Here is a 21,814-nt window from a genome sequence, read left to right on the forward strand (position 1 = left end):
AATTACAAGAATCAAAATAACCAAATACAGTAACAGTGCATTTATTCATCAGAAACCTACAAAAACATGGATGTTGGTGACAAAAATATTAATAGTAATCTATAAGTCACATGTATTGCTCTCTAATATGTTGGTGAAATACTCTTCCTACATTTCCTGTTTAGATTCATTTTGCTTAGAGGCTGGGAAAGTCCTACCCATCTGTGCAAACAAATTTGGCACAAATGGAACAAAAACAGATCATATAATAAACATATGGCATACTGTTTGCACTACAAGTGCAATTCTGTTTCATTTTCATGTGTTTATTTTGTTTTAACACTATATGAGCAATTTCCACAAGACACTAAATAAGAGAGGAATTTTAGACAAACACATTAGTGTTTGCCCACTCGTATCTCACAACGTAATTTCAGGGTTTACGTAAATTAGACGGTGTCAAACTAGTTTTGCAAATTAAGTGCTAGGTGATTAAAAATCAAAATCATCACACATACGTAGATGAGCAAAATGTAAATCTCTTAGAAATTCTCTTATAGATTGAAAAAAAATCATGCTAGTCAAATTATAATCTCAGTTGTCTTCTTAGCTTGTTGCCTAAACTATTTGGCTGAACTGAGGAGCATTCCTCAATATCAGATAACCAATGTAAATAAGCTGAACGGGAATAAAATGCCAAATTTCTGTAGATCCTTATCTGAGAAGAAGTTGGAGTGGGAGGATCCAGTTGTCGTGGTCCACATAGGAACCAACGACATAGGTAGAACTTGGAATGAGGTTCTGCTGAGGGAGTTTGAGGAGCGAGGAACCAAATTAAAAAGCAGAACCTCAAAGGTAATAATCTGTGGATTGTTACCTGAGTCACGTGCAAATTGGCATAGGGACAAACAGATTAGAGGTTTAAATGCGTGGCTCAAAGAGTGGTGTGGGAGGAAGGGGTTTCAGTTCATGGGGCACTGGCACCAGTACTGGGAAAAGAGGGAGCTGTTCCGTTGGGACGGGCTCCACTTAAACCGGGCTGGGACCAGTGTCCTGGCGAACTGAATAACTAGGGCAGTAAACAGGGCTTTAAACTAATGAAGTGGGGGCTGGAGGATTCAGGAAAGAGTAAATTTAAAAGCAGTAGGAGAAATGTCAAGGCTCTAGAGCAGAGTAGAGTTTTGGGTAAAAATAAGCAGAGTGGGTCAGGAAGGGAGAGAGAGAGTAACGAAGGTAATAAGGCATCAGTGACTACAGTGACATCAGGGAAAAAGAGAAATAAGTCAAAGCTAAAGGCACTATATCTGAATGTGCGAAGCATTCGCAACAAAATAGATGAAATAATAGCGCATACAGAAATTAACAGGTTTGATCTAATAGCCTTAATGGAGACGTGGTTGCAAAGTGGCCAAGGCTGGGAACTAAATATTCCAGGATACATAACTTTTAGAAGAGATAGGCAAAATGGAAAAGGAGGACGGGGAGCCCTGATAATAAAGGATGGGATAAAGACAGTAGAGAGAAAGGATCTTGGCTCAGAAAATCAAGAAGTAGAATCAGTTTGGGTGGAGCTAAGAAACAGCAAGGGACAGAAAACATTGGTGGGAGTTGTTTATAGGCCCCCAAACAGTAGTTGTAATGTAGGGAAGAGTATGAATCAGGAAATTAGAGGCGCGTGTAACAAGGGTAATACAGTAATCATGGGGACTTTAATCTACATATAGACTGGACAAACCAAATTTTCAGTAATAGTGTGGAGGACGAATTCATGGAATGTATGCAAGATAGTTTTCTAGATCAGTATGTTGAGGATCCAACTAGGGAACAGGCTATTTTAGATCTAGTACTGTATTGTGCAATGAGAAAGTGCAACCTTGTAGTAAAGGGGCCTTTAGGGAAGAGTGACCATAATATGATGGAATTTTATATTTGAGTTCGAAAGTGACTTAGTTAAATCCGAAACTAGGGTCTTTAATCTAAACAAAGCAAACTACATAGGCATGAGGGGCGAGTTGGCTAAGGTAGATGGGGAAACTACATTAAAAGGTATGACAGTGGATGAGCAATGGCTAGCATTTAAAGAATTAATACATAATTTACAACAAATATACTTCCTTTAAGACACAAAAACCCCACAGGAAATGTGGTCCAACCGTGGCTAACAAGAGAAGTTAAAGATAGTATTAGATCAAAGGAAGAAGCTAATAATGCTGCCAAAAATAGTAAGCCTGAGGATTGGGAGAATTTTAGAATTCAGCAAAGGAGACCAAGAAATTGATAAAGGGAAAATAGAATATGAGAGTAAACTAGCGAGAGACATAAAAAGACTGTAAAAGCTTCTATAGATATGTAAAAAAGGAAAAGATTAGTGAAAGTAAATGTGGGTCCCTTACAGGCTGAGACAGGAGAAATTATAATGGGGAATAAGGAAATGGCAGAGAAATTAAACAAATACTGTGGGCTCGATTTTCAATGGGCCGTGGAGGCGGGAATAGAGGCATGTGGGGAATTAAAACCCGAAATCAGGGGTCCCGACCCCATCCCACACCCAACCCGCCTCCATGCCAGTTTCAAAGGAGGCGGGTACCCGCCCCGCACTGGGACCCGCCTACCTGAGGCGGGAAGGGATTAGTGCTAATTAACTGCCTATTAACAAGTAGATAACAGGCAGTTTTTAGCCTAATCCCTATTTTTAATGCTGAAGTGTGGGATTCCCGGCGGCTCCAAACCACGCCAAGTTTGCGAGGCGGGCCGTTGGGTTGAAGGACTTGGAGGGGTCGAGATGTCGGTGTTCAGGTGAGTGATGGGTACATCAGTGCAAAGGTAAGTGTGTTTGGTGTGTCTAAAGTGTTTAAAGAAGTTTAAATGACCTTTTCTTACCTTTTCAGCCTTCCTTCCTTTAGGTCTCGGGAGTCCCTCATCTCACCAGCACAGAAAGCAGAATGGCTGCGAACTGTCGAAAGTGACAGCCTTCAGCTTTCTGTGCAGGAGAGATTTCTAACTGAGTCTGTGGAGAAGGACTCAGGTTAGAAGTAAGACTGTCAGTGTTTGACAGCTTCAAACAGCTGTGAAACGCTGATATTTCATCTGTCAAAACCTCTTGACAGATGAAATTTCAGTCTGTGACATCACTTGTTGCCGGGTGGCCCTTAATTGGCCTGCTGAGCCCACTGGGCGGGTTCAACAAGGTCAATCAAGTTAAAATCGTGTGGATTGGCCACATCTCGATGGAGGCGGGACTACAACCCCGAAAGTTGTAGTCCCGCCTCCTACCCGACTCCTGAGTGAAAATCCAGCCCTGTGTGTTTGTCTTCATGGAAGAAGACGCAAAAAACTTCCCGGAACTAGTGGACAACCAAGAGTCTAGCGAGAATGAGGAACTGATAGATATTAATATTAGTAAAAAAGTAGTACAGGTACTGGAGAAATTAATGGGACTGAAAGCTGAAAGCTGATAAATCCCTTGAACCTAATGGCCTGCAGCCTAGGGTTTTGAAAGAGTTGGCTATAGAGATAGTTGTTGCATTGGTTGTCATTTTCCAAAATTCCATAGATTCTAGAACAGTTCCTGCGACTGGAAGGTGTCAAATGTAACCCCACTATTTAAGAAAGGAGGGAGAGAGAAAATAGGGAACTACAGACCTGTTAGCCTGACATCAGTAGTGGGTAAAATGCTAGAATCTATTATTAAGGACGTGGTAACAGGGCACTTAGAAAATAATAATAGGATTGGGCAGAGTCAACACGGATTTATGGAAGGGAAATCATGTTTGACAAATCTGTTAAGAGTTTTTTGAGGTTGTAACTTGCAGAATAGATAAGGGGGGGGACCAGTGGATGTGGTGTACAGGTACACTATCCCTCATCCGAAAGCCTTGGGACCAGCTGAGTTTCGGTTTTCGGAATTTTTCGGATTTCAGAAGGTATTATTATAAGACTGGGAAATTTGTATTTAATATAAATTTTAAAAGTTCAGGCTACCTCTTGCGACTGTTCCGTGTCTCATTCCCCTTCCTGCTTCTCTGGAAAGCCGGATATCGGCTGACTCCTACTAAGCTGGCCCGCAAATCAGGTCGGGGGTCGGGTGGGGGGGAGAAAAGAATATCGGACGGGCCACGGTTCGGGTCGGGTCGGGTGGGGGGGGTGGGGCGGGAGAAAAGAATATCGGACGGGTTGGGTCGGGTCGGGTGGGGGGTGGGGGGGGGGAAGAAAAGAATATCGGACGGGCCGCGGTTCGGTTCGGGTCGGGTCGGGGGGAGAAAAGAATATCGGACGGGCCGCTGCAGCTATCGGACGAGCCGCTGTATTGTTGGGTTCACTCTCCCGGTACCTCCTTCATACTGCCCGGCTCGGCTTGCAATCTCCTACCCAGGAGGGAACTCTGTGACCCTCTGCCCTGCTCAGCGTAAGTTGTGCGCCACTCTGGTCATGTTGTGCGCACGACTTACGCTGAACGAAAAAACTTTCGGTTTTTAGAGGTTTTCGGAAGTTCGGATAAAGGATAGTCTACCTGTATTTGGATTTTCAGAAGGCATTTGATAAGGTGCCACACAAGAGGTATTGAACAAAATTAGGGCTCAAGGGATTTGGGGTAATATATTAGCATGGATGGATTGAGGATTGGTTAATGGACAGAAAACAGAGAGTGGGAATAAATGGGTCATTTTCGGGTTGGCAGGCTGTAACTAGTGGGGTACAGCAAGGATCAATGCTTGGGCCTCAGCTATTCACAATCTACACCAATGATTTGTATGAGGGAACCAAATGTAATATATCCAAGTTTGCTGAGGATACAAATCTGGGTGGGAATGTAAGTTGTGAGGAGTATGCAAGGAGGCTTCAAGGGGATATAGACAGGCTAAGTGAGTGGGCAAGAACATGGCAAATGGAATATTCAATTCAATTCAATTTTATTTGTCATATATGCAGCAGACGTGTGTACTGCACAATGAAATGTTGATTTTTACGAGTCCTCCCAATATAATGTGGAGAAATGTGAAGTTATCCACTTTGGTAGGAAAAATAGAAAAGCAGAATATTTTATAAATGGTGAGAGATTGGGAAATGTTGGTGTTCAGAGGGACCTGGGTGTCCTTGTACACGAATCACTGAAAGTTAACATGCAGGTACAGCAAGCAATTAGGAAAGCAAATAATATATTGGCCTGTATTACCAGAGGATTTGAGTATAAGAGTAAAGACGTCTTACTGCAATTATACAGTGCCCTGGTGAGACCACACCTGGAGTATTGTGTACAGTTTTGGTCTCCTTACCTAAGGAAGGATATAGAGGGAGTGTAATGAAGGTTCACCAGACTGGTTCCTGGGATGGGGGGATTGTCCTACGAGGAGAGATTGGGTAGACTAGGCCTATATTCTCGAGTTTAGAAGAATGAGAGGTGATCTCACTGAAACATACAAAATTCTTACAGGGCTTGACAGGGTAGATGCAGGGAGGATGTTCCCCCTGGCTGGGGAGTCTAGAACCAGGGGTTAGAGTCTCAGAATAAGGGGTCGGCCATTTACGACTGAGATGAGGAGAAATTTCTTCACTCAGAGGGTGGTGAATCTTTGGAATTCTCTACCCCAGAGGGCTGTGGAGGCTGAGTGGAAGAGTATATTCAAGACAAAGATCGATAGATTTTTTAATATTAAGGGAATCAAGGGGTATGGGGATAGTTCAGGAACGTGGAGGTGAGGTAGATGATCAGCCATGATCTTATTGAATGGTGGAGCAGGCTTGAAGGGCCAAATGGCCTACTCCTGCTCCTATTTCTTATGTTCTTATGAAACATTTTGCCTTCTCATACACAAAGTAGTTATTACTTCTTGCAAATAAACGACTAACTAGGATGAATTTTATAAATTGATTCATTCAGTTTAGAAGAGGAAGCTAACCATGCAATCATACACAAAAAGCCACGGTGTCTAAGCATGAAGCTTAGTTAACACTCCTCCATTTCATGCAAGAAAATTAAATCTAATCTGTGCATGTGTAGGAGTTGAAATGATAGCAATTGCTATGGGAACTCTGTATTCATAACAAGAATCACACCCCTCTCTGATAACAATGACTTGCCAAAGTTGAATCCCCACCTTAATCAAAAAAGTAGTTTTGCTTAGTACCATGCAAAAATATAACTTGTCTTACCCATCTTCATTAATTCCACACATGCGGACCCTCTCAGTACTCATCCAGCTGTGAAGGTTGCCGTACAGGGGGGTTGCAGACAGCATGACGTCTTTTTGATTGAAGCTTCCCTTTTCCACAATTTTATTCTTTAAAAAAAAAAATCTTTATTAATACTTAAATAAATCTAAATCAAATACCCTTATTACCATGAGCAATTGATATACGACTTTTAAAATGTTTTCATTGTGATAAATCTATATACCTTCAGACAAGCATTGCATTGTTTTAATTAATGACATTTTACATTCACATTTCATTTACATTTCCAATTCGATACTGGAAAAGTTAAAGTTATAAAATATTATTCGTCAGTCAGGGTTGAACATCTTCGTATGCTAATGGTCAAGGATAACTGAAGCAGATAGTTTGGAATGGAATGTATCCCTTCCTTGTATCTTTTAAGTATAAGAATAAATAATGTATATTATTATTGTATATACACAGTCTCCAAAATGAAACTGCCACACTGAAGATCACAGTTCTCAGCCCATCTTCATTAATAATACAGGTTACAAATAGCAATGTTTTAACTTGTATATAGCAAGCAATCAATGGTGATCCTTTGATCTACCAAAATCAGTATTGCAGTTTATGTAATGTATAATCAATACCACATAATACATTCTCTCACATAAGTAGGCCATATTCAAAAGTGCATGAGATAACTTTCCTACAAGTCATGGTCAGTTGCAACATCATTCAAAACAATTGTGTACTCATGCTCAGTGCCACGTATGGGACCAATAACGCTCATACTTCTTCTGTGCATAAACAAAAGAAAGCAGCCTACAAAACCAAAGAACTACAAGAATATATGTTCTTTTCAGATGTTTAACAATATGAAACTGGAACAAATGTGTTAAATAAATAGAATACTGAACAAGACATTATGGGGGAGAAATTGGGTGAGTAGCGCCACCTGTTAGCGCCTAAAGAGGCAGTCAGTGACTGTAGTGCCACTGGCTGCGTCTCCCGCGATATTCAGTAGGGGCGCTAATGGTGGCGTTAGGCATTTGCGCTGCGCCGCCACCGATGACGTCATTGGTGTGCGCAGTGCCCCATTCGTGCCCCATTCGCGATGCACCGCTCGCTACCCGCGCCCGGTTCACGGGGCCTTACTGTGCCAGCAGCGGCGCAAGTTAAGGTGGAGGTGCGGGGCGGCCGCCTTTTTGGCGGCCGCCTGCCAGCACCTCCGTCCCCGACCTCCTAACCACCCCCCGCGGCATTGCCGGCTGTTTCCCGAGAGCCCGGCACTTCTCCTTGGTGCCGGGCTCATTTGCCGGCACTCACGAGCAGGGATTGCGCTGTTGCAGGCGCCTCCCCCTTAACAGTGGGAGGAAGGCCTGCAGTATCGCCTGCGATATTCAGTTTCAGCGCCCTAAGAGGGACGCGGAGCGCCTCGAGCCTCGAGGAGCAATGAAACTGAATATCTGACGATCGCTAAAGCCTCGAACGCTGCGCTAAATCCTGCGCTCAGGCGACTTTTGCGCCCCAACCCAATTTCTAGGCCTATGAGTGCAATGCTTATTTTGTGTGAAACTAAGTGTATAGCTCACTAAAAACTTTATCAAGCATGATTTATGCAACATCATTCACACATTGCAGAAACAGTATTCAGCAACTTCTTACGCAATTACCCACATAGGTCTGTTAGATTTTTGTAGGGTTTATACCAAGAACCAACATTGACACACAGCCACCATCCAGTAGCATCACTGTAGAGCAACCTTGAGTGGGAACCCTGGTCGATTTTACACTCCTTAATCTAGGGACTCAGGAAATGTAGAAAGTATGATTAAGAAGTTTGCAGATGAGACAAAAATTAGTCGTGTGGTTGATAATGAAGAAGAAAGCTGCAGGCTGCAGGAAGATATCAATGGACTGGTCAGGTGGCAGAACAGTGGCAAATGGAATTCAATCTGGAGAAGTGTGAGGTAATGCATTTGGGGAGGACTAACAAGGCAAGGGAATACACTATAAATGGTAAGACACTGAGAAGTGCAGAAGATCAGAGAGCCCTTGGAGTGCATGTCCACAAATCCCTGAAGGTAGCAGGACAGGTAGATATGGTGGTTAAGAAGGCATATGGGATACTTGCCTTCATTAGCCGAGGCACAGAATATAAGAGCAGGGAGGTTATGCTTGAACTGTATAAAATACTAGTTAGGCCGCAGCTAGAATACTGCGTGCAGTTCTGGTCACCTCATTACAGGAAGGATGTGATTGCACTAGAGGGGGTGCAGAGGAGATTTACGAGGATGTTGCCTGGGCTGGGGAATTTTAGCTATGAGGAAAGACTGGCTAGGCTGGGGTTGTTTTCTTTGGAACAGAAGAGGCTGAGGGGAGACCTAATTCAGGTATATAAAATTATGAGGGGCCTAGATAGAGTGGATAGGAAGGACCTATTTCCCTTAGCAGAAGGGTCAATAACCAGGGGGCATAGATTTAAAGTAATTGGTCACAGGATTGGAGAGGATTTGAGGAGGAATTCTTTCACCCAGAGGGTGGTGGGGGGTCTGGAACTCACTGCCTGAAAGGGTGGTAGAGGCAGAGACCCTCATCACATTTAAAAAGTACTTGGATATGCACTTGAAGTGCCGTAACCTACAAGGCTACGGACCAAGTGCTGGAAAGTGGGATTAGGGTGGTTTGCTCTTTATCGGCCGGCATGGACAAGATGGGCCGAATGGCCTTCTTTTGTGTTGTAAATTTCTATGATTCTATGATTCAGTCAACTGTAGCAGCTCCATTACCACCTGGCTAAGAACTGCTAACTCAGCACAGACCTGGGCTCCAACTTGGAGCCTTCCTGTGCTACAGAGAATGCTCAACAGACAGGACAATCTCCCAATCAGGATTTTCTTTTCAATTCTCTTCTCCCGAGGTGACCAATTGTAAAAGCACATGCCACACTTTCCTGGCTGTAATCAAGTAACTCAGCATGATCGGGGATCAAACCTGGGATCTTTCTGGGAATATGACTCAGTAAGAACATAAGAAATAGGAGCAGGAGTAGGCCATTTGGCCCTAAGAGCCTGCTCCGCCATTCAATAAGATCATAGCTGATTTTCTACCTCATCTCCACTTTCCTGAATGATCCCCATATCCCTTGACTCCCTTAATATTAAAAAATCTATCGATCTCTGTCTTGAATATATTCAACCACTGAGCCTCCACAGCCCTCTGGGGTAGAGAATTCCAAAGATTCACCACCCTCTGAGTGAAGAAATTTCTCCTCATCTCAGTCCTAAATGGCCGACACCTTATTCTGAGACTGTGACCCCTGGTTCTAGACTCCCCAGCCAGGGGAAACATCCTCCCTGCATCTACCCTGTCAAGCCCTGTAAGAATTTTGTCTGTTTCAATGAGATCACCTCTCTTTCTTCTAAACTCTAGAGAATATAGGCCTTTTGACTATCTCTCCTCATAGGACAATCCCCCCATCCCAGGAACCAGTCTGGTGAACCTTCGTTGCACTCCCTCTATAGCAAGTATATCCTTCCTTAGGCAAGGAGACCAAAACTGTATACAATACTCCAGGTGTGGTCTATCCAGGGCCCTATATATACCAAATAATGCTTTTACAACTGCGGCCCCAGTAAAGTTCTTTTTTAAAACGTTTGTCGCAGAGAACAATCATTTAACATCAACATTCTTTTATTTTGGTAATTTCAGCAGATTTTTTTAATACTTTGAGGAAATTAAGTAACATACAGTGATGATGTTGCATCTTCCCTGAACCTTTGACTGTTGTGCTACAAATGTTAACTCTGCTCCCTTGCTCAAAAACGCTTTCCAACCAATACCTGTGATAATGCCATCAGTAAGGCAAATAATTTGGCATTATTCATGAAATTTTTTTACATTTACCATATGTAGTACAATTTGCTGAGCAAGGACTACAATGTTGCATTAAAAGTCCCCAAGGCAGTGCAAATACCAGTTTCTGAGCAGTTCAAAGCAATAAGAAAATCACTTGCTGCCACAAATCAATTGCACTAGTTATCCAGTATTTCCTACTTAAAGGGCCACCAGGTTTATCAACAAGTGCTTCACAATTCTTTTTACATGTATTTACAGAACACTCGATCGACATTTAAAAGTTGAATTAAAATGCACCACTGTCACTTGCACATGACATCACTGTGAGAGAGGTGACATGGCTCTTTCCCCTCATCAAAAACAGTTTACCAAACCCTTGTGTAAAGAGGACCCCATTAAACATTTGAAAGAGAATTTACAAAAAGGAAATGAATAAAATAAAAAAGGATGTTAGTTACTCTTAATCTTGGTAATTATTTTGGACTTTTTTACAGTGCAAATGGTGACATACCATCTAACATAATTTATATAGTACCTGATCATGTCTCACAGATGTGTTTCAAACCATTTCCCATGCAACAAATTACTTTGAAATGCAGTGACTGTTTTAATGTAGGCAAATGTGGCAGTCATTTTGCACATAGCAAGATCCTACAAAAAACAATGACACAAATGGCCAAATAATCTGCTTTCTGGTCGTGTTAATTGAGGAAGAAATGATAGTGAGGGCACTGGGAAAACACTCTATTCCTCTCCAGATAGTGCCATGGAATCTTTTAACATCCACCTTTAAACACGAACACCAAAGACCACTCCTTGAGGACTGCAATGTCAGTCTAGATTGCATGTCAAATCCTGGAGTGGGGCTTGAACCTGCAATCATTTATCTGACAGAGAGGATCTTACCAAGTGGATCTCTCAAAAAATAAATAAAACAGTTAACTTAGAAAGATTCATAATTGTGCTCTCCTAATGGTTAAACAAGTTTATCAAGTGGATAGCTGAGCCATATAGCAGTGGTGTCGCTAGGAATGGAAATTTGGGTGTGTCCCAACTTATGGTAGATGGGCTATGTTCCTACTTTCAGAATGCTCCAATTCATCGTTGCTGCAGACCAGGCAAAAGTTCCCATTGCTAGTAGGGTTGGGTGGCAAAGAGTTAGCTGGTGGCCACTGACGGAGCTGCCAGGCGTTCATTGTTCGCACACTGGCTCATTTTATCGTGTTATTGTGATGAGCCGCCTCATTCTGCTTTGTGCTACAGCCCTACTCAACGCACTTCTACAGCACTAGAGGCATCGATGGCATCCCCATATGGATGGACGGTTGCCAATTTTTACTGGCACCAGCAGTTCCACCACCGCAGAAACCTCATGACCACTTTCACCAAGTCGACAGGCTTCAAATAATAAGATAGAACATTAGCTGCCATCAACATTAGCTGCATTTATTTCCATAGCTCCAGCAGTGCAGCTTTGTTCCTACTGCGGCTATGTCCAACAGATACTGAAAAAAGCCTGCTAATGAACTTGCTTAAACCTAGCATTCACTCAGGCTCAGATTTGGGTGGGCCTGGATGCTAATTGGTGGGCCCGCCCACAGTTACATCTCTGCCATATAGACCAGTAATGTTTCCAGTTTGATCTTCAGTTCGTAGAATAGCTGCAATGGTTCGGGGAAGGAATATAAGTGCTCCTAATTACGATCCATCAGCCCCTGCTGAAATGCACAACTAGGGACATTGGGTAAGAAAAAAATTTGGCCCTGGTTGCGATGTTTCTGTGTGGGATAGCCTGGCAGCACTCACCATTAAGATTCACACATGAATAATGGTGACATGTATGAGGTATAAGAGGTGACCACTGTCTGGCACTGTATTCCAGAGAGGGAGTTGATGCCTTCAGGAGAGAAGAATATGAAGATGATTTAATCCTGCTTTCAAAAGATACCATATGCCCCACTTACTTGACATTGTTGCCTCTGATAGTACAGTAAATAAGGACATGGCTGCCTCCATTGGCACCAAGGCCTATCTAAATAAGTGGTATTCACCAGCACCTTCACAGGCACTGGTGTCCTGTTGGTAACATAAACACTGCCATTAGAAAGGCTGCCATCTTTTCTAGTGACCAAGCTCTCAGCCAGCCTGTGCAGGGCAAGCCAGCAATGCAATTTATCTCTCATTGGCCATTCTGAACCATCTTCAGCTACTGCAGATGAAAAGGTCAACAGAAATAAAGTTGCAACCTGCAACTCAAAAGCAGTTTTTATGATGTTGTTCTAGTACTGCGACATAAATGGAGACCGACTCCGCAGCCCTGGGAGCCCAAGGCAATTGCAGAACTACTTCAAGAAGTGCTGTGGGAACTGACAGGGAGGAGTTACTGAACTTGACAGTGTGAGGGAGCTGAATTAACATTGAGTTACAGTTATTAACCCAGTCTGCTTCAATGATCTTGGCATTTTAACTGCGCATGTTAATTAAGCTCCTTCACACTGTCGGGGTAAGTATCTTCCCCTAGCCAGTTCCCCCAAAGATCTCATCAGCACTCAAGGTTTCAACAAAAATTAAAATCAACAGAGGTTGACAGAAACAAACAGAAGGATGTTGAAATAGAATTCTCTATGACGAGTACATCCTCCTTAAAATGAGTTTTTGAACAAACACGAAGTAGGTGGTTAAAGAACAGGGTGCACTTACACCAGATTCTAGGTAATCCACTCAGTCCTAAACTCTTTCCCTGTACATACTATAATATGAAATTGGTTGCTGCTGGTCACACACAACAAATCAGAAATAAATTTAAATCTAGGTGGCTAAATCCAACAGGCAAAAAATATTCATTATCACAGCAGTGCAGCATTTATTTGGGAACAGAATGCCTGTGAATTGACAGCCTACAGCAGAAATATTTGCACTTCCTTTCACAAAGTAATATCCTGCCTAAAAAGGATTGCACACATAATGCCCACATTTTACAAAGGAAAGATCTACTCTGAAAACTGCATAGTATTGTTGAAAGCTTTACATATCCTAAGTGTGAATTTTATGCCATGTATTTTTGTGCTGAGGTGGATTCCATGGAATTAACTGTCCCATTTATTGACACAATTAAGTGCATGCAGATAAACTTTGCTCTTTTCACTAAATGGGAACTGCCACACATACATGGCTCAACGCTGAAATACTTACTGGGGTCTACATTTAACATTGTTGCGCCCATTTTATGGACCTAAACGGGCACAGCAATCATCAATTTAACAGTACAGAGGCCCACGCCCGATCTGCATGGGATTTCGGGCCACTGCTAATTTAGTCAGGATCTTATTTGAGACAGCCATGAGCACATGTCTCATTTTAATGTTGAAATGAGGCTCCAGCACACATTTCAGACCCGGACGCTTACTAGCTCCAACTGGCTTTTCCAGGTTTTGAACAGCCTAATCAGCAGTCCTTAAAAGGGACCCCTGGAGATCGCTCAAAAATTGCCCAAAAATGTGTGCAATCAAAAGGAGCTCTGCCTGGCTCCACAAAACAAGCCCCCCCCCCCACTCCCGATCGCATCCCTGCCAGATTTTTCTCTGGGCCTCAGCATGGACTGAAATTTGTAAGACCCGACAGGTGAGCTGCACCGGGACGCCTCATTGGCACCAGCAGCTTGCCTGATTTATTCTGATGAGGCCCGAGGATGAAATTACTTTCGTCTCGGGTTTCTAATTTCTGCCGGAATCACGCCCGGTTTGGGGCACTAAGGAATGTAGTTTCTGTGTTTTATACCTAAATCTAAACCTGAAAATACTTTGACTTGAAAAGATGTTGGAACAGCAATCCTAATCAAATCCCAGTTGAGTTTTAGGCTATGTGAAAAGTTTTATTTAGATTTAAAGAAGTTTAGAGATTATAGCAAGGTTCCATTATGTAAAATGTTAGCAGTGGCTCATGATGATTAAAGTATATTTACACATACATGTAACAGGAACTTTGCTATGCAAAAGCGGCTTTTTTATATTCCCCTCAAGCAGATATTGTTAGTTATACAGTGATTTAAATACAGGACGTTACCTTGCTTCATTGCTACATGATTAATATTGTAGACTGCTATTTGCAAGTAAAACAGCAGGCAGCAGCATCTTCCATCATAACTACGTAAATTGCAGCACTAGTCACTACAGTGAAGGAAATCTAACATTTAAGACACTGTTGGCTCAGGGATTAGAGTACTGCTGGATCACTGGAACCAATCCAAACAAAAAATGGTCTTTCACAAGAGAAAATATATGTTAGACTAGTAGGCTATCAGCAAGCTAGGATAGCGCTGGTCACTGCATCATTCATCATTTCGTGTTGCTATGCTGAGCCACTTCTACCTAACAGCAGTACACTACAGCAAATTATTTTGCTTTATATTTTACTATGGCTTGTATTTAACACCAATTCCTTTCCTTCACTTTGGTTATTAATGTAGTTTAAGTATTTACCAGAAGTACATAACATGTATTTACAATACTGATATTCAGTTGGGAGTACTGTTCTATATACTGAAAATTTTCATTAAACATTTTTAGATCATGGATCCTTGTACGGCAAATCCCTGATGTAAAGTAGGCATCTAATAGAGCCAAGGCACTTCCTCAGAGAGTGGAATAAAGAGATACTCAAAGGAGAAGTTAACAGGAGAGACAATCTTGTACATTTTCATAATGGTTTGTTCAAGAACGACATTGGCAGAACCTTTCGAGCCGAGAATGCTTTCAGATGGGATTTAGTCTCTGGAATGTGGCAGACTTAGAGCAGTAGAAAACAGTTTACAAACTGGTTTAGAGTAAAGAATATACAAGATAGCAAAACTGTATACAGCAAATTAAAGAAAAATAGATGTTTAAAGTATGTTTAGATCTGTGCAGTGCAGTGGAGGCTCACAATAGAGAACTCGATGTAAAAGTTCTGAAACTCCTGAATAGCACTGGTTCACTGTATTTAGAAATAAGAGCAATCAAGTCACTTCTTCATATCAGACTGCTGTCCATGATCACTAATGCATGCTCAACTCCAGCTTTCAGAATACAAGGTAGGAACACTGCACTGTGCATTAAATTGTTAGTTTAGCACCCAATGAGGGTAATTTTGACTTTGGGTGATATCGATTCAGCCATCCGTTATACATGGTCAATGGAAATGGCAATTAGGAGAGATGTATAATGGGAGGCTGAATAGATATCGCCCACTTTACACTATCACTCAGTCAAAATTACCCCCAGTCACTCAGTGCGTAATTGCACCACATGGTGTACTGCTGGGCCACACAGAACAGAAGTTGAATTCGTGCATCTCAGTTGGGATGACAATGGACCACAACAATTAGCTTCAGTATCACTGAGATATGGGGAGTGGAGGAAAAATAGTCAGGATTCCCACGTCTGGTCACTCTCCAAAAATAATCCTTGTTGCAAAATGTACACGTAGAAAGGTTAGTTCAGCTTTGATTTCCTCCATGATCATATAGTCTTCCAACACATACAATCAAGACTCATGTATAAAGAATGGCCACTAAGCAAGGTATTGGAACCGGTGATATATCCCAGCACAAGTCACCACCTATAGTGGGAGTAGGGAAGAGGAAAAAATCAGAAGGAGATTCGGAGCGAAGAAGAATGAACTATTGTTATATTTAATTATGTTCAAACATACATTTAATCAAAAGAAAGTTCAATCAGTAAAGTGCTAAATGAACTTAACTTCTTTCATATTAATTTCAGCAGCAATACTAAAATACAAATGAAGTAGCATTAGTCCCCTGAGCGGTGCCAAGTGTCATCTCAAGAGATGTTTTACCCCTCAATAGTGATGCAAGCTGCAACATATATTGCTGTCATTTTTCTAGCCACGAGCAGGACGAGTCATCAGCTTGTTCACAATACAATGCAGTCTTTGCAGTTCTCCCAATATCGTGGAAGGCCCACAGCCAGAATTATGACTTGAAAAAACTGTGCAAGCTAGCACATGTTCTTTTTATGGTGCAGGTGGAGCAACTTGCAATGTAAAAAGGGAGGATTTCAGAACATTGGCAGCCAACATATATGAATCTGCTTCCATTTGGTGCACCTCTGTACAATATAAATGGACCATTAGCAGAATTATGAGTGCTCTGTATTTCAAGTCCATGCAGTTACACATTGTATGCTCTCAGCTGAATAGCTCCATGCAAAAAATCTATAGGATTTATATGTGGCTTCATAATGAAACAATTTTGAATTTTTAAAGCTGGGTTACAATAAAAATTGTATCAATTAATGATGACAGAATGGTGTAGTATGGTGGTGGCTGACGTTATGGTGGACAAAACAAGCGATTGGCCGGTGATAATATGTGCAGGGGCATTTGATCACTATTCTGCCCTCAGGTTATAGCGACATGACTGAGCATACGCTACATAGAATCTATCACACAGAAACAGGCCATTCTGCCCAACTGGTCTATACCAGTGTTTTTGCTCCAAACAAGCTTCATCCTACTCCAACTACCTCTTCCCATATACCACTAATTCCTTCTCCCTCGTGTAAGCATCAAGCCTCCCCTTAAATATATCAACGTTATCTGCCTCAACTATGTGGCAGTGAGGTCCACCTTCTCATCACTTTGTGTGTAACAAAACTTCTCCTAAATTCTTTATTTGATCTGTTAGTAGCTATTTTATATTTATGCCGCTTGTTCTGGACTCACCCACAAGTGGAAACAGTTTCTCCATGTCCACCCTATCAAATCCCTTCATAATTTTAACAGCCTTCAACTGGTCTCCTCATAGCCTTCATTTTTTTTCCAGAATAAAAGAACCTCAGCCTGCTCAATCTTTCCTGATAGATACATCCTCTCAATTCTCGTAACATCTTTGTAAATCTTTTCTGCACACCTCCTTTTGGTAGTAACGGAGGCCAGAACTTTGCACAGTACTCCCAAGTGAGGTGTAACCAGCATTCTATATAATTTTATTACCTCCTTGCTTTTGTACTCTATTCCTCTAGAAATGAACCCCGGTACTTCTTTTGCACTCTTTATAGCCTTATCAGCTTGTGTTGCTACTTTTAGCGATTTATGTATTTGTATTCCCAGAGCTCTTTGCTCCTCTACCCCATTTAGTTTCTTACCTTCCAAGGAATAAGCGACCTTTGTATTCCTTCTACTGAAATTAACCACCTCACACCTTGCCTCATTGAATTTCATTTGCCATTTATCCACCCATTCTGCAGGCCTGTTTATGCCTTTCTATATTTGGGTGAAGTTTTCTACATTATTAGCTCTGTCCCCAATTTAGTATCATCTGCAAATTTCAACACCATCCCTCCAATTCCGGAGTCGAAATCATTTAAATATATGGTGAACACAGCACGGATCATTGTGGGACATCACATCCCACTTTGAGCAACATTCCGTAGCTCCTACCCTCTGTTTTCTGTTTTGTAGCCATCTTTCAATCCATTCTGCTTCCTGACCCACAACTTCTTCAAAATAATTCAATAAGGTTGGTTAAACATGACCTTCCTTTTAGAAATCCATGCTATTTATTATTATATTCTTCATCTCTAGATGTTTTGTTATCTCATCTTTTAGCAAAGATTCCAGTATCTTTCCTACCTCCAACATTAAGATAACTCATCTATAGTACCCTGGATTAGTTCTATCTCCCTTTTTGAAGATAGGAATTACATTTGCTGTCTGCCAGTCCTTGAACACTATTTATTTTTCTATTGAATTGAATATTTATATATGGGTACTAGTGCTTTGGCTATCTCCTCCCTTTGAATATCTGTGGGTGCAATCCATCTGGACCCGAGGTTTTGTCCTCCTTCAGTTTGACAAGTATCTCCATTCTTTCTATCTTAACTATTGTAATATCCCTCTTGATGACTTCTATTATTCTCATTTCCTCTTTGTTAGCCTCTTCAGTGATAACTGAGGCAAAGTATCTATTCAGCATCCCTGCCATTTCAGTGTCATCTCCCATGAGTTTACCTTGCTCATCCTTTAGTGGCCCTATCCCAATCTTAATTCTCCATTTGTTACTTATGTGTCTATAGAATACTTTACTAATTATTTTTATATTCTTTGATAGTCATTTCATATTTCTGAGAATACGAAACTTGGCAAAATAGTAGATAGTGATGAGGATAGTTATAGGCTTCAAGGTGAGACAGGGTGGTGAAATGGGCAGAAGCATGGCAGATGGAGTTCATTGTGGAGAAGTGTGAAGTGATGCACTTTGGGAGTACTAATATGGAAAGACAGTCTACTATAAATGGCACAATTTTGAAAAGAGTAGATGAGCAGAGAGACCTTGGTGTCCATATACACAAATCCTTAAAGGTGGCAGGGCAAGTTAATAAGGTGGTTAAAAAAGCATACGGGTTACTTGGGTTTATAGAGGAATAGAATATAAAAACAAAGATCATGACAAAACTTTATAAATCACTGGTTAGGCCTCAGCTGGAGTATTGTGGACAATTCTGGGCACCACACTTCAGGAAAGACGTAAAGGCCTTAGAAAGGATACAGAGGAGATTACCAGGATGTTACCAGGGATGAGGGACTTCAGTTATGAGGAGAGGTTGGAAAAGTTAGGACTGCTCTCCTTTGGAACAGGGAAGGTTAAGAAGTGACCTAATAGAGGTTTTCAAGGTGATGAGTGGTTTTGATAGAGTAGAGAGAGAAAAACTACTCCCTCTGGTGAGTGGGTCAATAACTAGAGGTCATAGATTCAAAATAGTTGGCATAAGATCTAGAAGTGTGAAGTGATGCACTTTGGGAGTACTAATATGGAAAGATGGTCTACTATAAATGGCACAATTTTGAAAGGAGTAGATGAGCAGAGAGACCTTGGTGTCCATATACACAAATCCTTAAAGGTAGCAGGGCAAGTTAATAAGGTGGTTAATAAGGAGGAAATCTGGAACACGCTACCTGAAAAGCTGGTGGAAGCCAATTCCATAAATAATTTTAAAAGGGGGTTGGACAGGTACTTGAGGATGAAGAACTTACAGGGTTACGGACAAAAAGCGGGGATGTGGGACTAAGCATGAATGGCTCTTTCAGAGAGCCAGCACAGGCACGATGGGCTGAATAGCCTTCTTCTGTGCCGTAAGTTTCTATGATTTCTTCTATGACTTCTTAATTGTCTTTATTCTCCCTCTTTCCTAAGCTCATCATATTCCCTTTTGTCATCCTTTCCTTTATTATTTATGTCCTCTGCAAATGCTTTTTTCTTTAGATTAAATTTTATCCTTACCTCTTTAGTTAACCATGGAGTCTCATTCCTGGCTTGTATTTTTAAAAAATTTTTATTGGAATTTTTTTCTCCTGAGCTCTATCAATCTCTCTTTTAAGTATTGCCCACTGTTGTTCTATCTCTCAATATTTTTCTTTAGTTTGCTGTCGTTGCCTCCATCCTTACTCCCTCATAGTCGGCTTTATTCCAGTCTATTACTTTGGTCTTTGTCTCTCTCAATCATTATCTTAAACCATATAATATTGTGATCACTACTCCCTAGATGCTCTCCCATGCTTGCTTCTTTTATCAGCTCCGGTTCATTTCACATTAGTAGGTCTAGCAATGATTCCTCCCTGGTTGAGCTTCTGCCGATTGGGTCAGAAATTGGGTACACATTGTAAAACTCCATCCCCTTCTCCCATTTCACTCCCTCTCCTTGCCAGTTTATTTGGGGGCAGCTCAAATATCACATGATTATGATTCTGTGTTTTTACTCATCTCAGAGGTTTGCCTAGATATTTCTTCCTCCACTTCCTTTTCACTATTTGGTGGTCTGTAATATACCCCTAATAGTGTGGCCAATTCCTTCCTATCTTGTATCTCAAGCCATTTGGATTCAGTTTCTATCTTTTTGTTAATTATTTTTCTTGCTGCTGCCATTATGTTATTTCTGATTAATACAACTACCCCACCACCCTTTCTTCCTTACCTATCTTTGAATTCATTATAGCCTGCAATATTTAACTGCCAATCCTGTTCTGCCTGCAGCCATGTTTCTGTTATCTCTATTACGTCTGTTTCCTCACTTCCGATTACAGCTTTCAGTTCCCCCGTTTTGTTGATGAGGCTCTGTATATCACTACACAATTTAATATGCTCTTATTTTTCATTACTCCTGCTTTATTTTTAACAGATATTTTATTACTTCCTATAATCTTATCTGTTCTTTTTTTACTCTGACCTTTACTCTCATCTCTTCCTTTCTTTTTCTTGGCGCTGGATTACTATTATTTCTACCCAGATCCTTCCCCCCTTTACTCGTTTAAAGTCCTTTTATAGTCCCATTTATCCTTTCTGCCCAAGTTCTGGGAATAAAACAGAATATGCTGGAAATACGCAGCAGTTCAGTCAGCTGTAAAGAGAAAAGACAGGTTATGTTTTGGGCGCAAGACCCTTCATCGGAACCCAACTTCCAGTTCTGATGAAGGGACTTGCGCCCAAAACATAACCTGCCTTTTCTCTTTACAGCTGATTGAGCTGCTGCGAATTTCCAGTTCTGATGAAGGATGCACATCTGAAGCATCATAACTCATCATTTCTCTTTACAGAACTGCTGTACATTTCCAGCATTTTCTGTTGTTACGTCAGATTTTCAGCATTAACAGATCCAGGAATACACCAGCACTGTCTTGCAAATACATGAATTGTCTGGAATAAATTGCATTTCGCAGGTCATATTTCAAACAATTTTGGGTCCAATTCAACTTCTGAAAACATAGTATAACCATGGTAACATATCCATATTAATATTTGTTGGGTGCTATCTTGGCGGTATGGAAATTGGAAAATGTTCTTCAGACTCATAATTAGGAAACAAATCATAAAATGAGAGTAGGAGTTTCTAAAATTATTTTCAGTGCATCACATGCGTAGCCAGTCGTGTACAAGGTACAACATCACATACATGTTTTAATTTCCTAGGTGGTGAAAGTAAGTGCTGCTTTTTGTTCCCAACCCCTGGATCAGCAGCAGGAGGGACAACACTGCAATGGGTGGATTTTTTTTCTGATAGTTTTGCAGGGCTGGTATTCCTGATCTTACAAAATGATTGTGTGTATTGCTGCTCACAGCAATGTTCCAGTCGCCCAGAGCAACAGTCGGCTGGAGCCAGAAATACTGCCGAAGGAGGAGGAGTGTGGCAATGAAATTCAGAAGGTAAATAAGTGGAACCGAGAGGATTATAAAGTGTAGGATTAACTGTGCAAGGGGGAGGGTAGTAAAAGCTGTCAGCCTCAGCTGAAGGGAGGAGAGGGAGGGAAGTGGAAGTGTCAGTGTGAACTGTGGCTGAGGAGTGAAGCGCCCCAGTGTAAACTGGGGATGAGGAAGGGAGAGAAGAGGAGCTTCTCTGCAAACTCGGGGGAATAAGGTAAATAATGCCTCTGTGTCACAGTGCCAACCATGCAAGGCATTTTAAAACAATTACCATTAGGCTGAGAAACAGAATGCACCAATAGTCACAATAATCCACAATTTCTCCCTGTGAAATAATTAAAACATTTCTGCAATTTTTTCCAAAATCTTACATTATACAAGTGTTGGAATGTTTGGTACACAGCTGCAGCTTGAGTTATGACAAGCCCACACCCCATTCAACTTTCACTGTAACTGCATGTCACAATATATATTCAGGGCTGTTTCGTTGTTTGTGTTTTGAGGCTGCATCAACCTTTTTAAAACTGGTCAGCTTTTGCTACTTTTCTAGATTGGCATGACGGCAGCCAGTCCCAGCTGCTGCTCATACCCGATCTGCTGCTTCATTCTGGGATCTCATTCTATGTTGCA

The 21,814-nt window shown here is 41.5% G+C and overlaps 1 protein-coding gene across 5 annotated transcripts in view; it reads right to left on the reverse strand.

Moving 5' to 3' along the window:
- Positions 1-21,814, reverse strand: part of bcor (BCL6 corepressor) — a 237,208-nt gene that overhangs the window by 84,410 nt on the left and 130,984 nt on the right. For all 5 annotated transcript variants that reach the window (XM_086006640.1, XM_086006638.1, XM_086006642.1 and 2 more), the window contains exon 2: positions 6,130-6,257. In XM_086006640.1, coding sequence (XP_085862766.1) covers positions 6,130-6,215 — 86 coding nt within the window. In that variant the 5' untranslated portion in view covers positions 6,216-6,257. The remainder of the gene's footprint in view (positions 1-6,129; positions 6,258-21,814) is intronic.

The sequence above is a fragment of the Somniosus microcephalus genome, chromosome 14 (genome assembly GCF_052327205.1).
Source record: "Somniosus microcephalus isolate GS21.2 chromosome 14, FLI_Smic_1.0, whole genome shotgun sequence".
Classification (NCBI taxonomy): domain Eukaryota; kingdom Metazoa; phylum Chordata; class Chondrichthyes; order Squaliformes; family Somniosidae; genus Somniosus; species Somniosus microcephalus.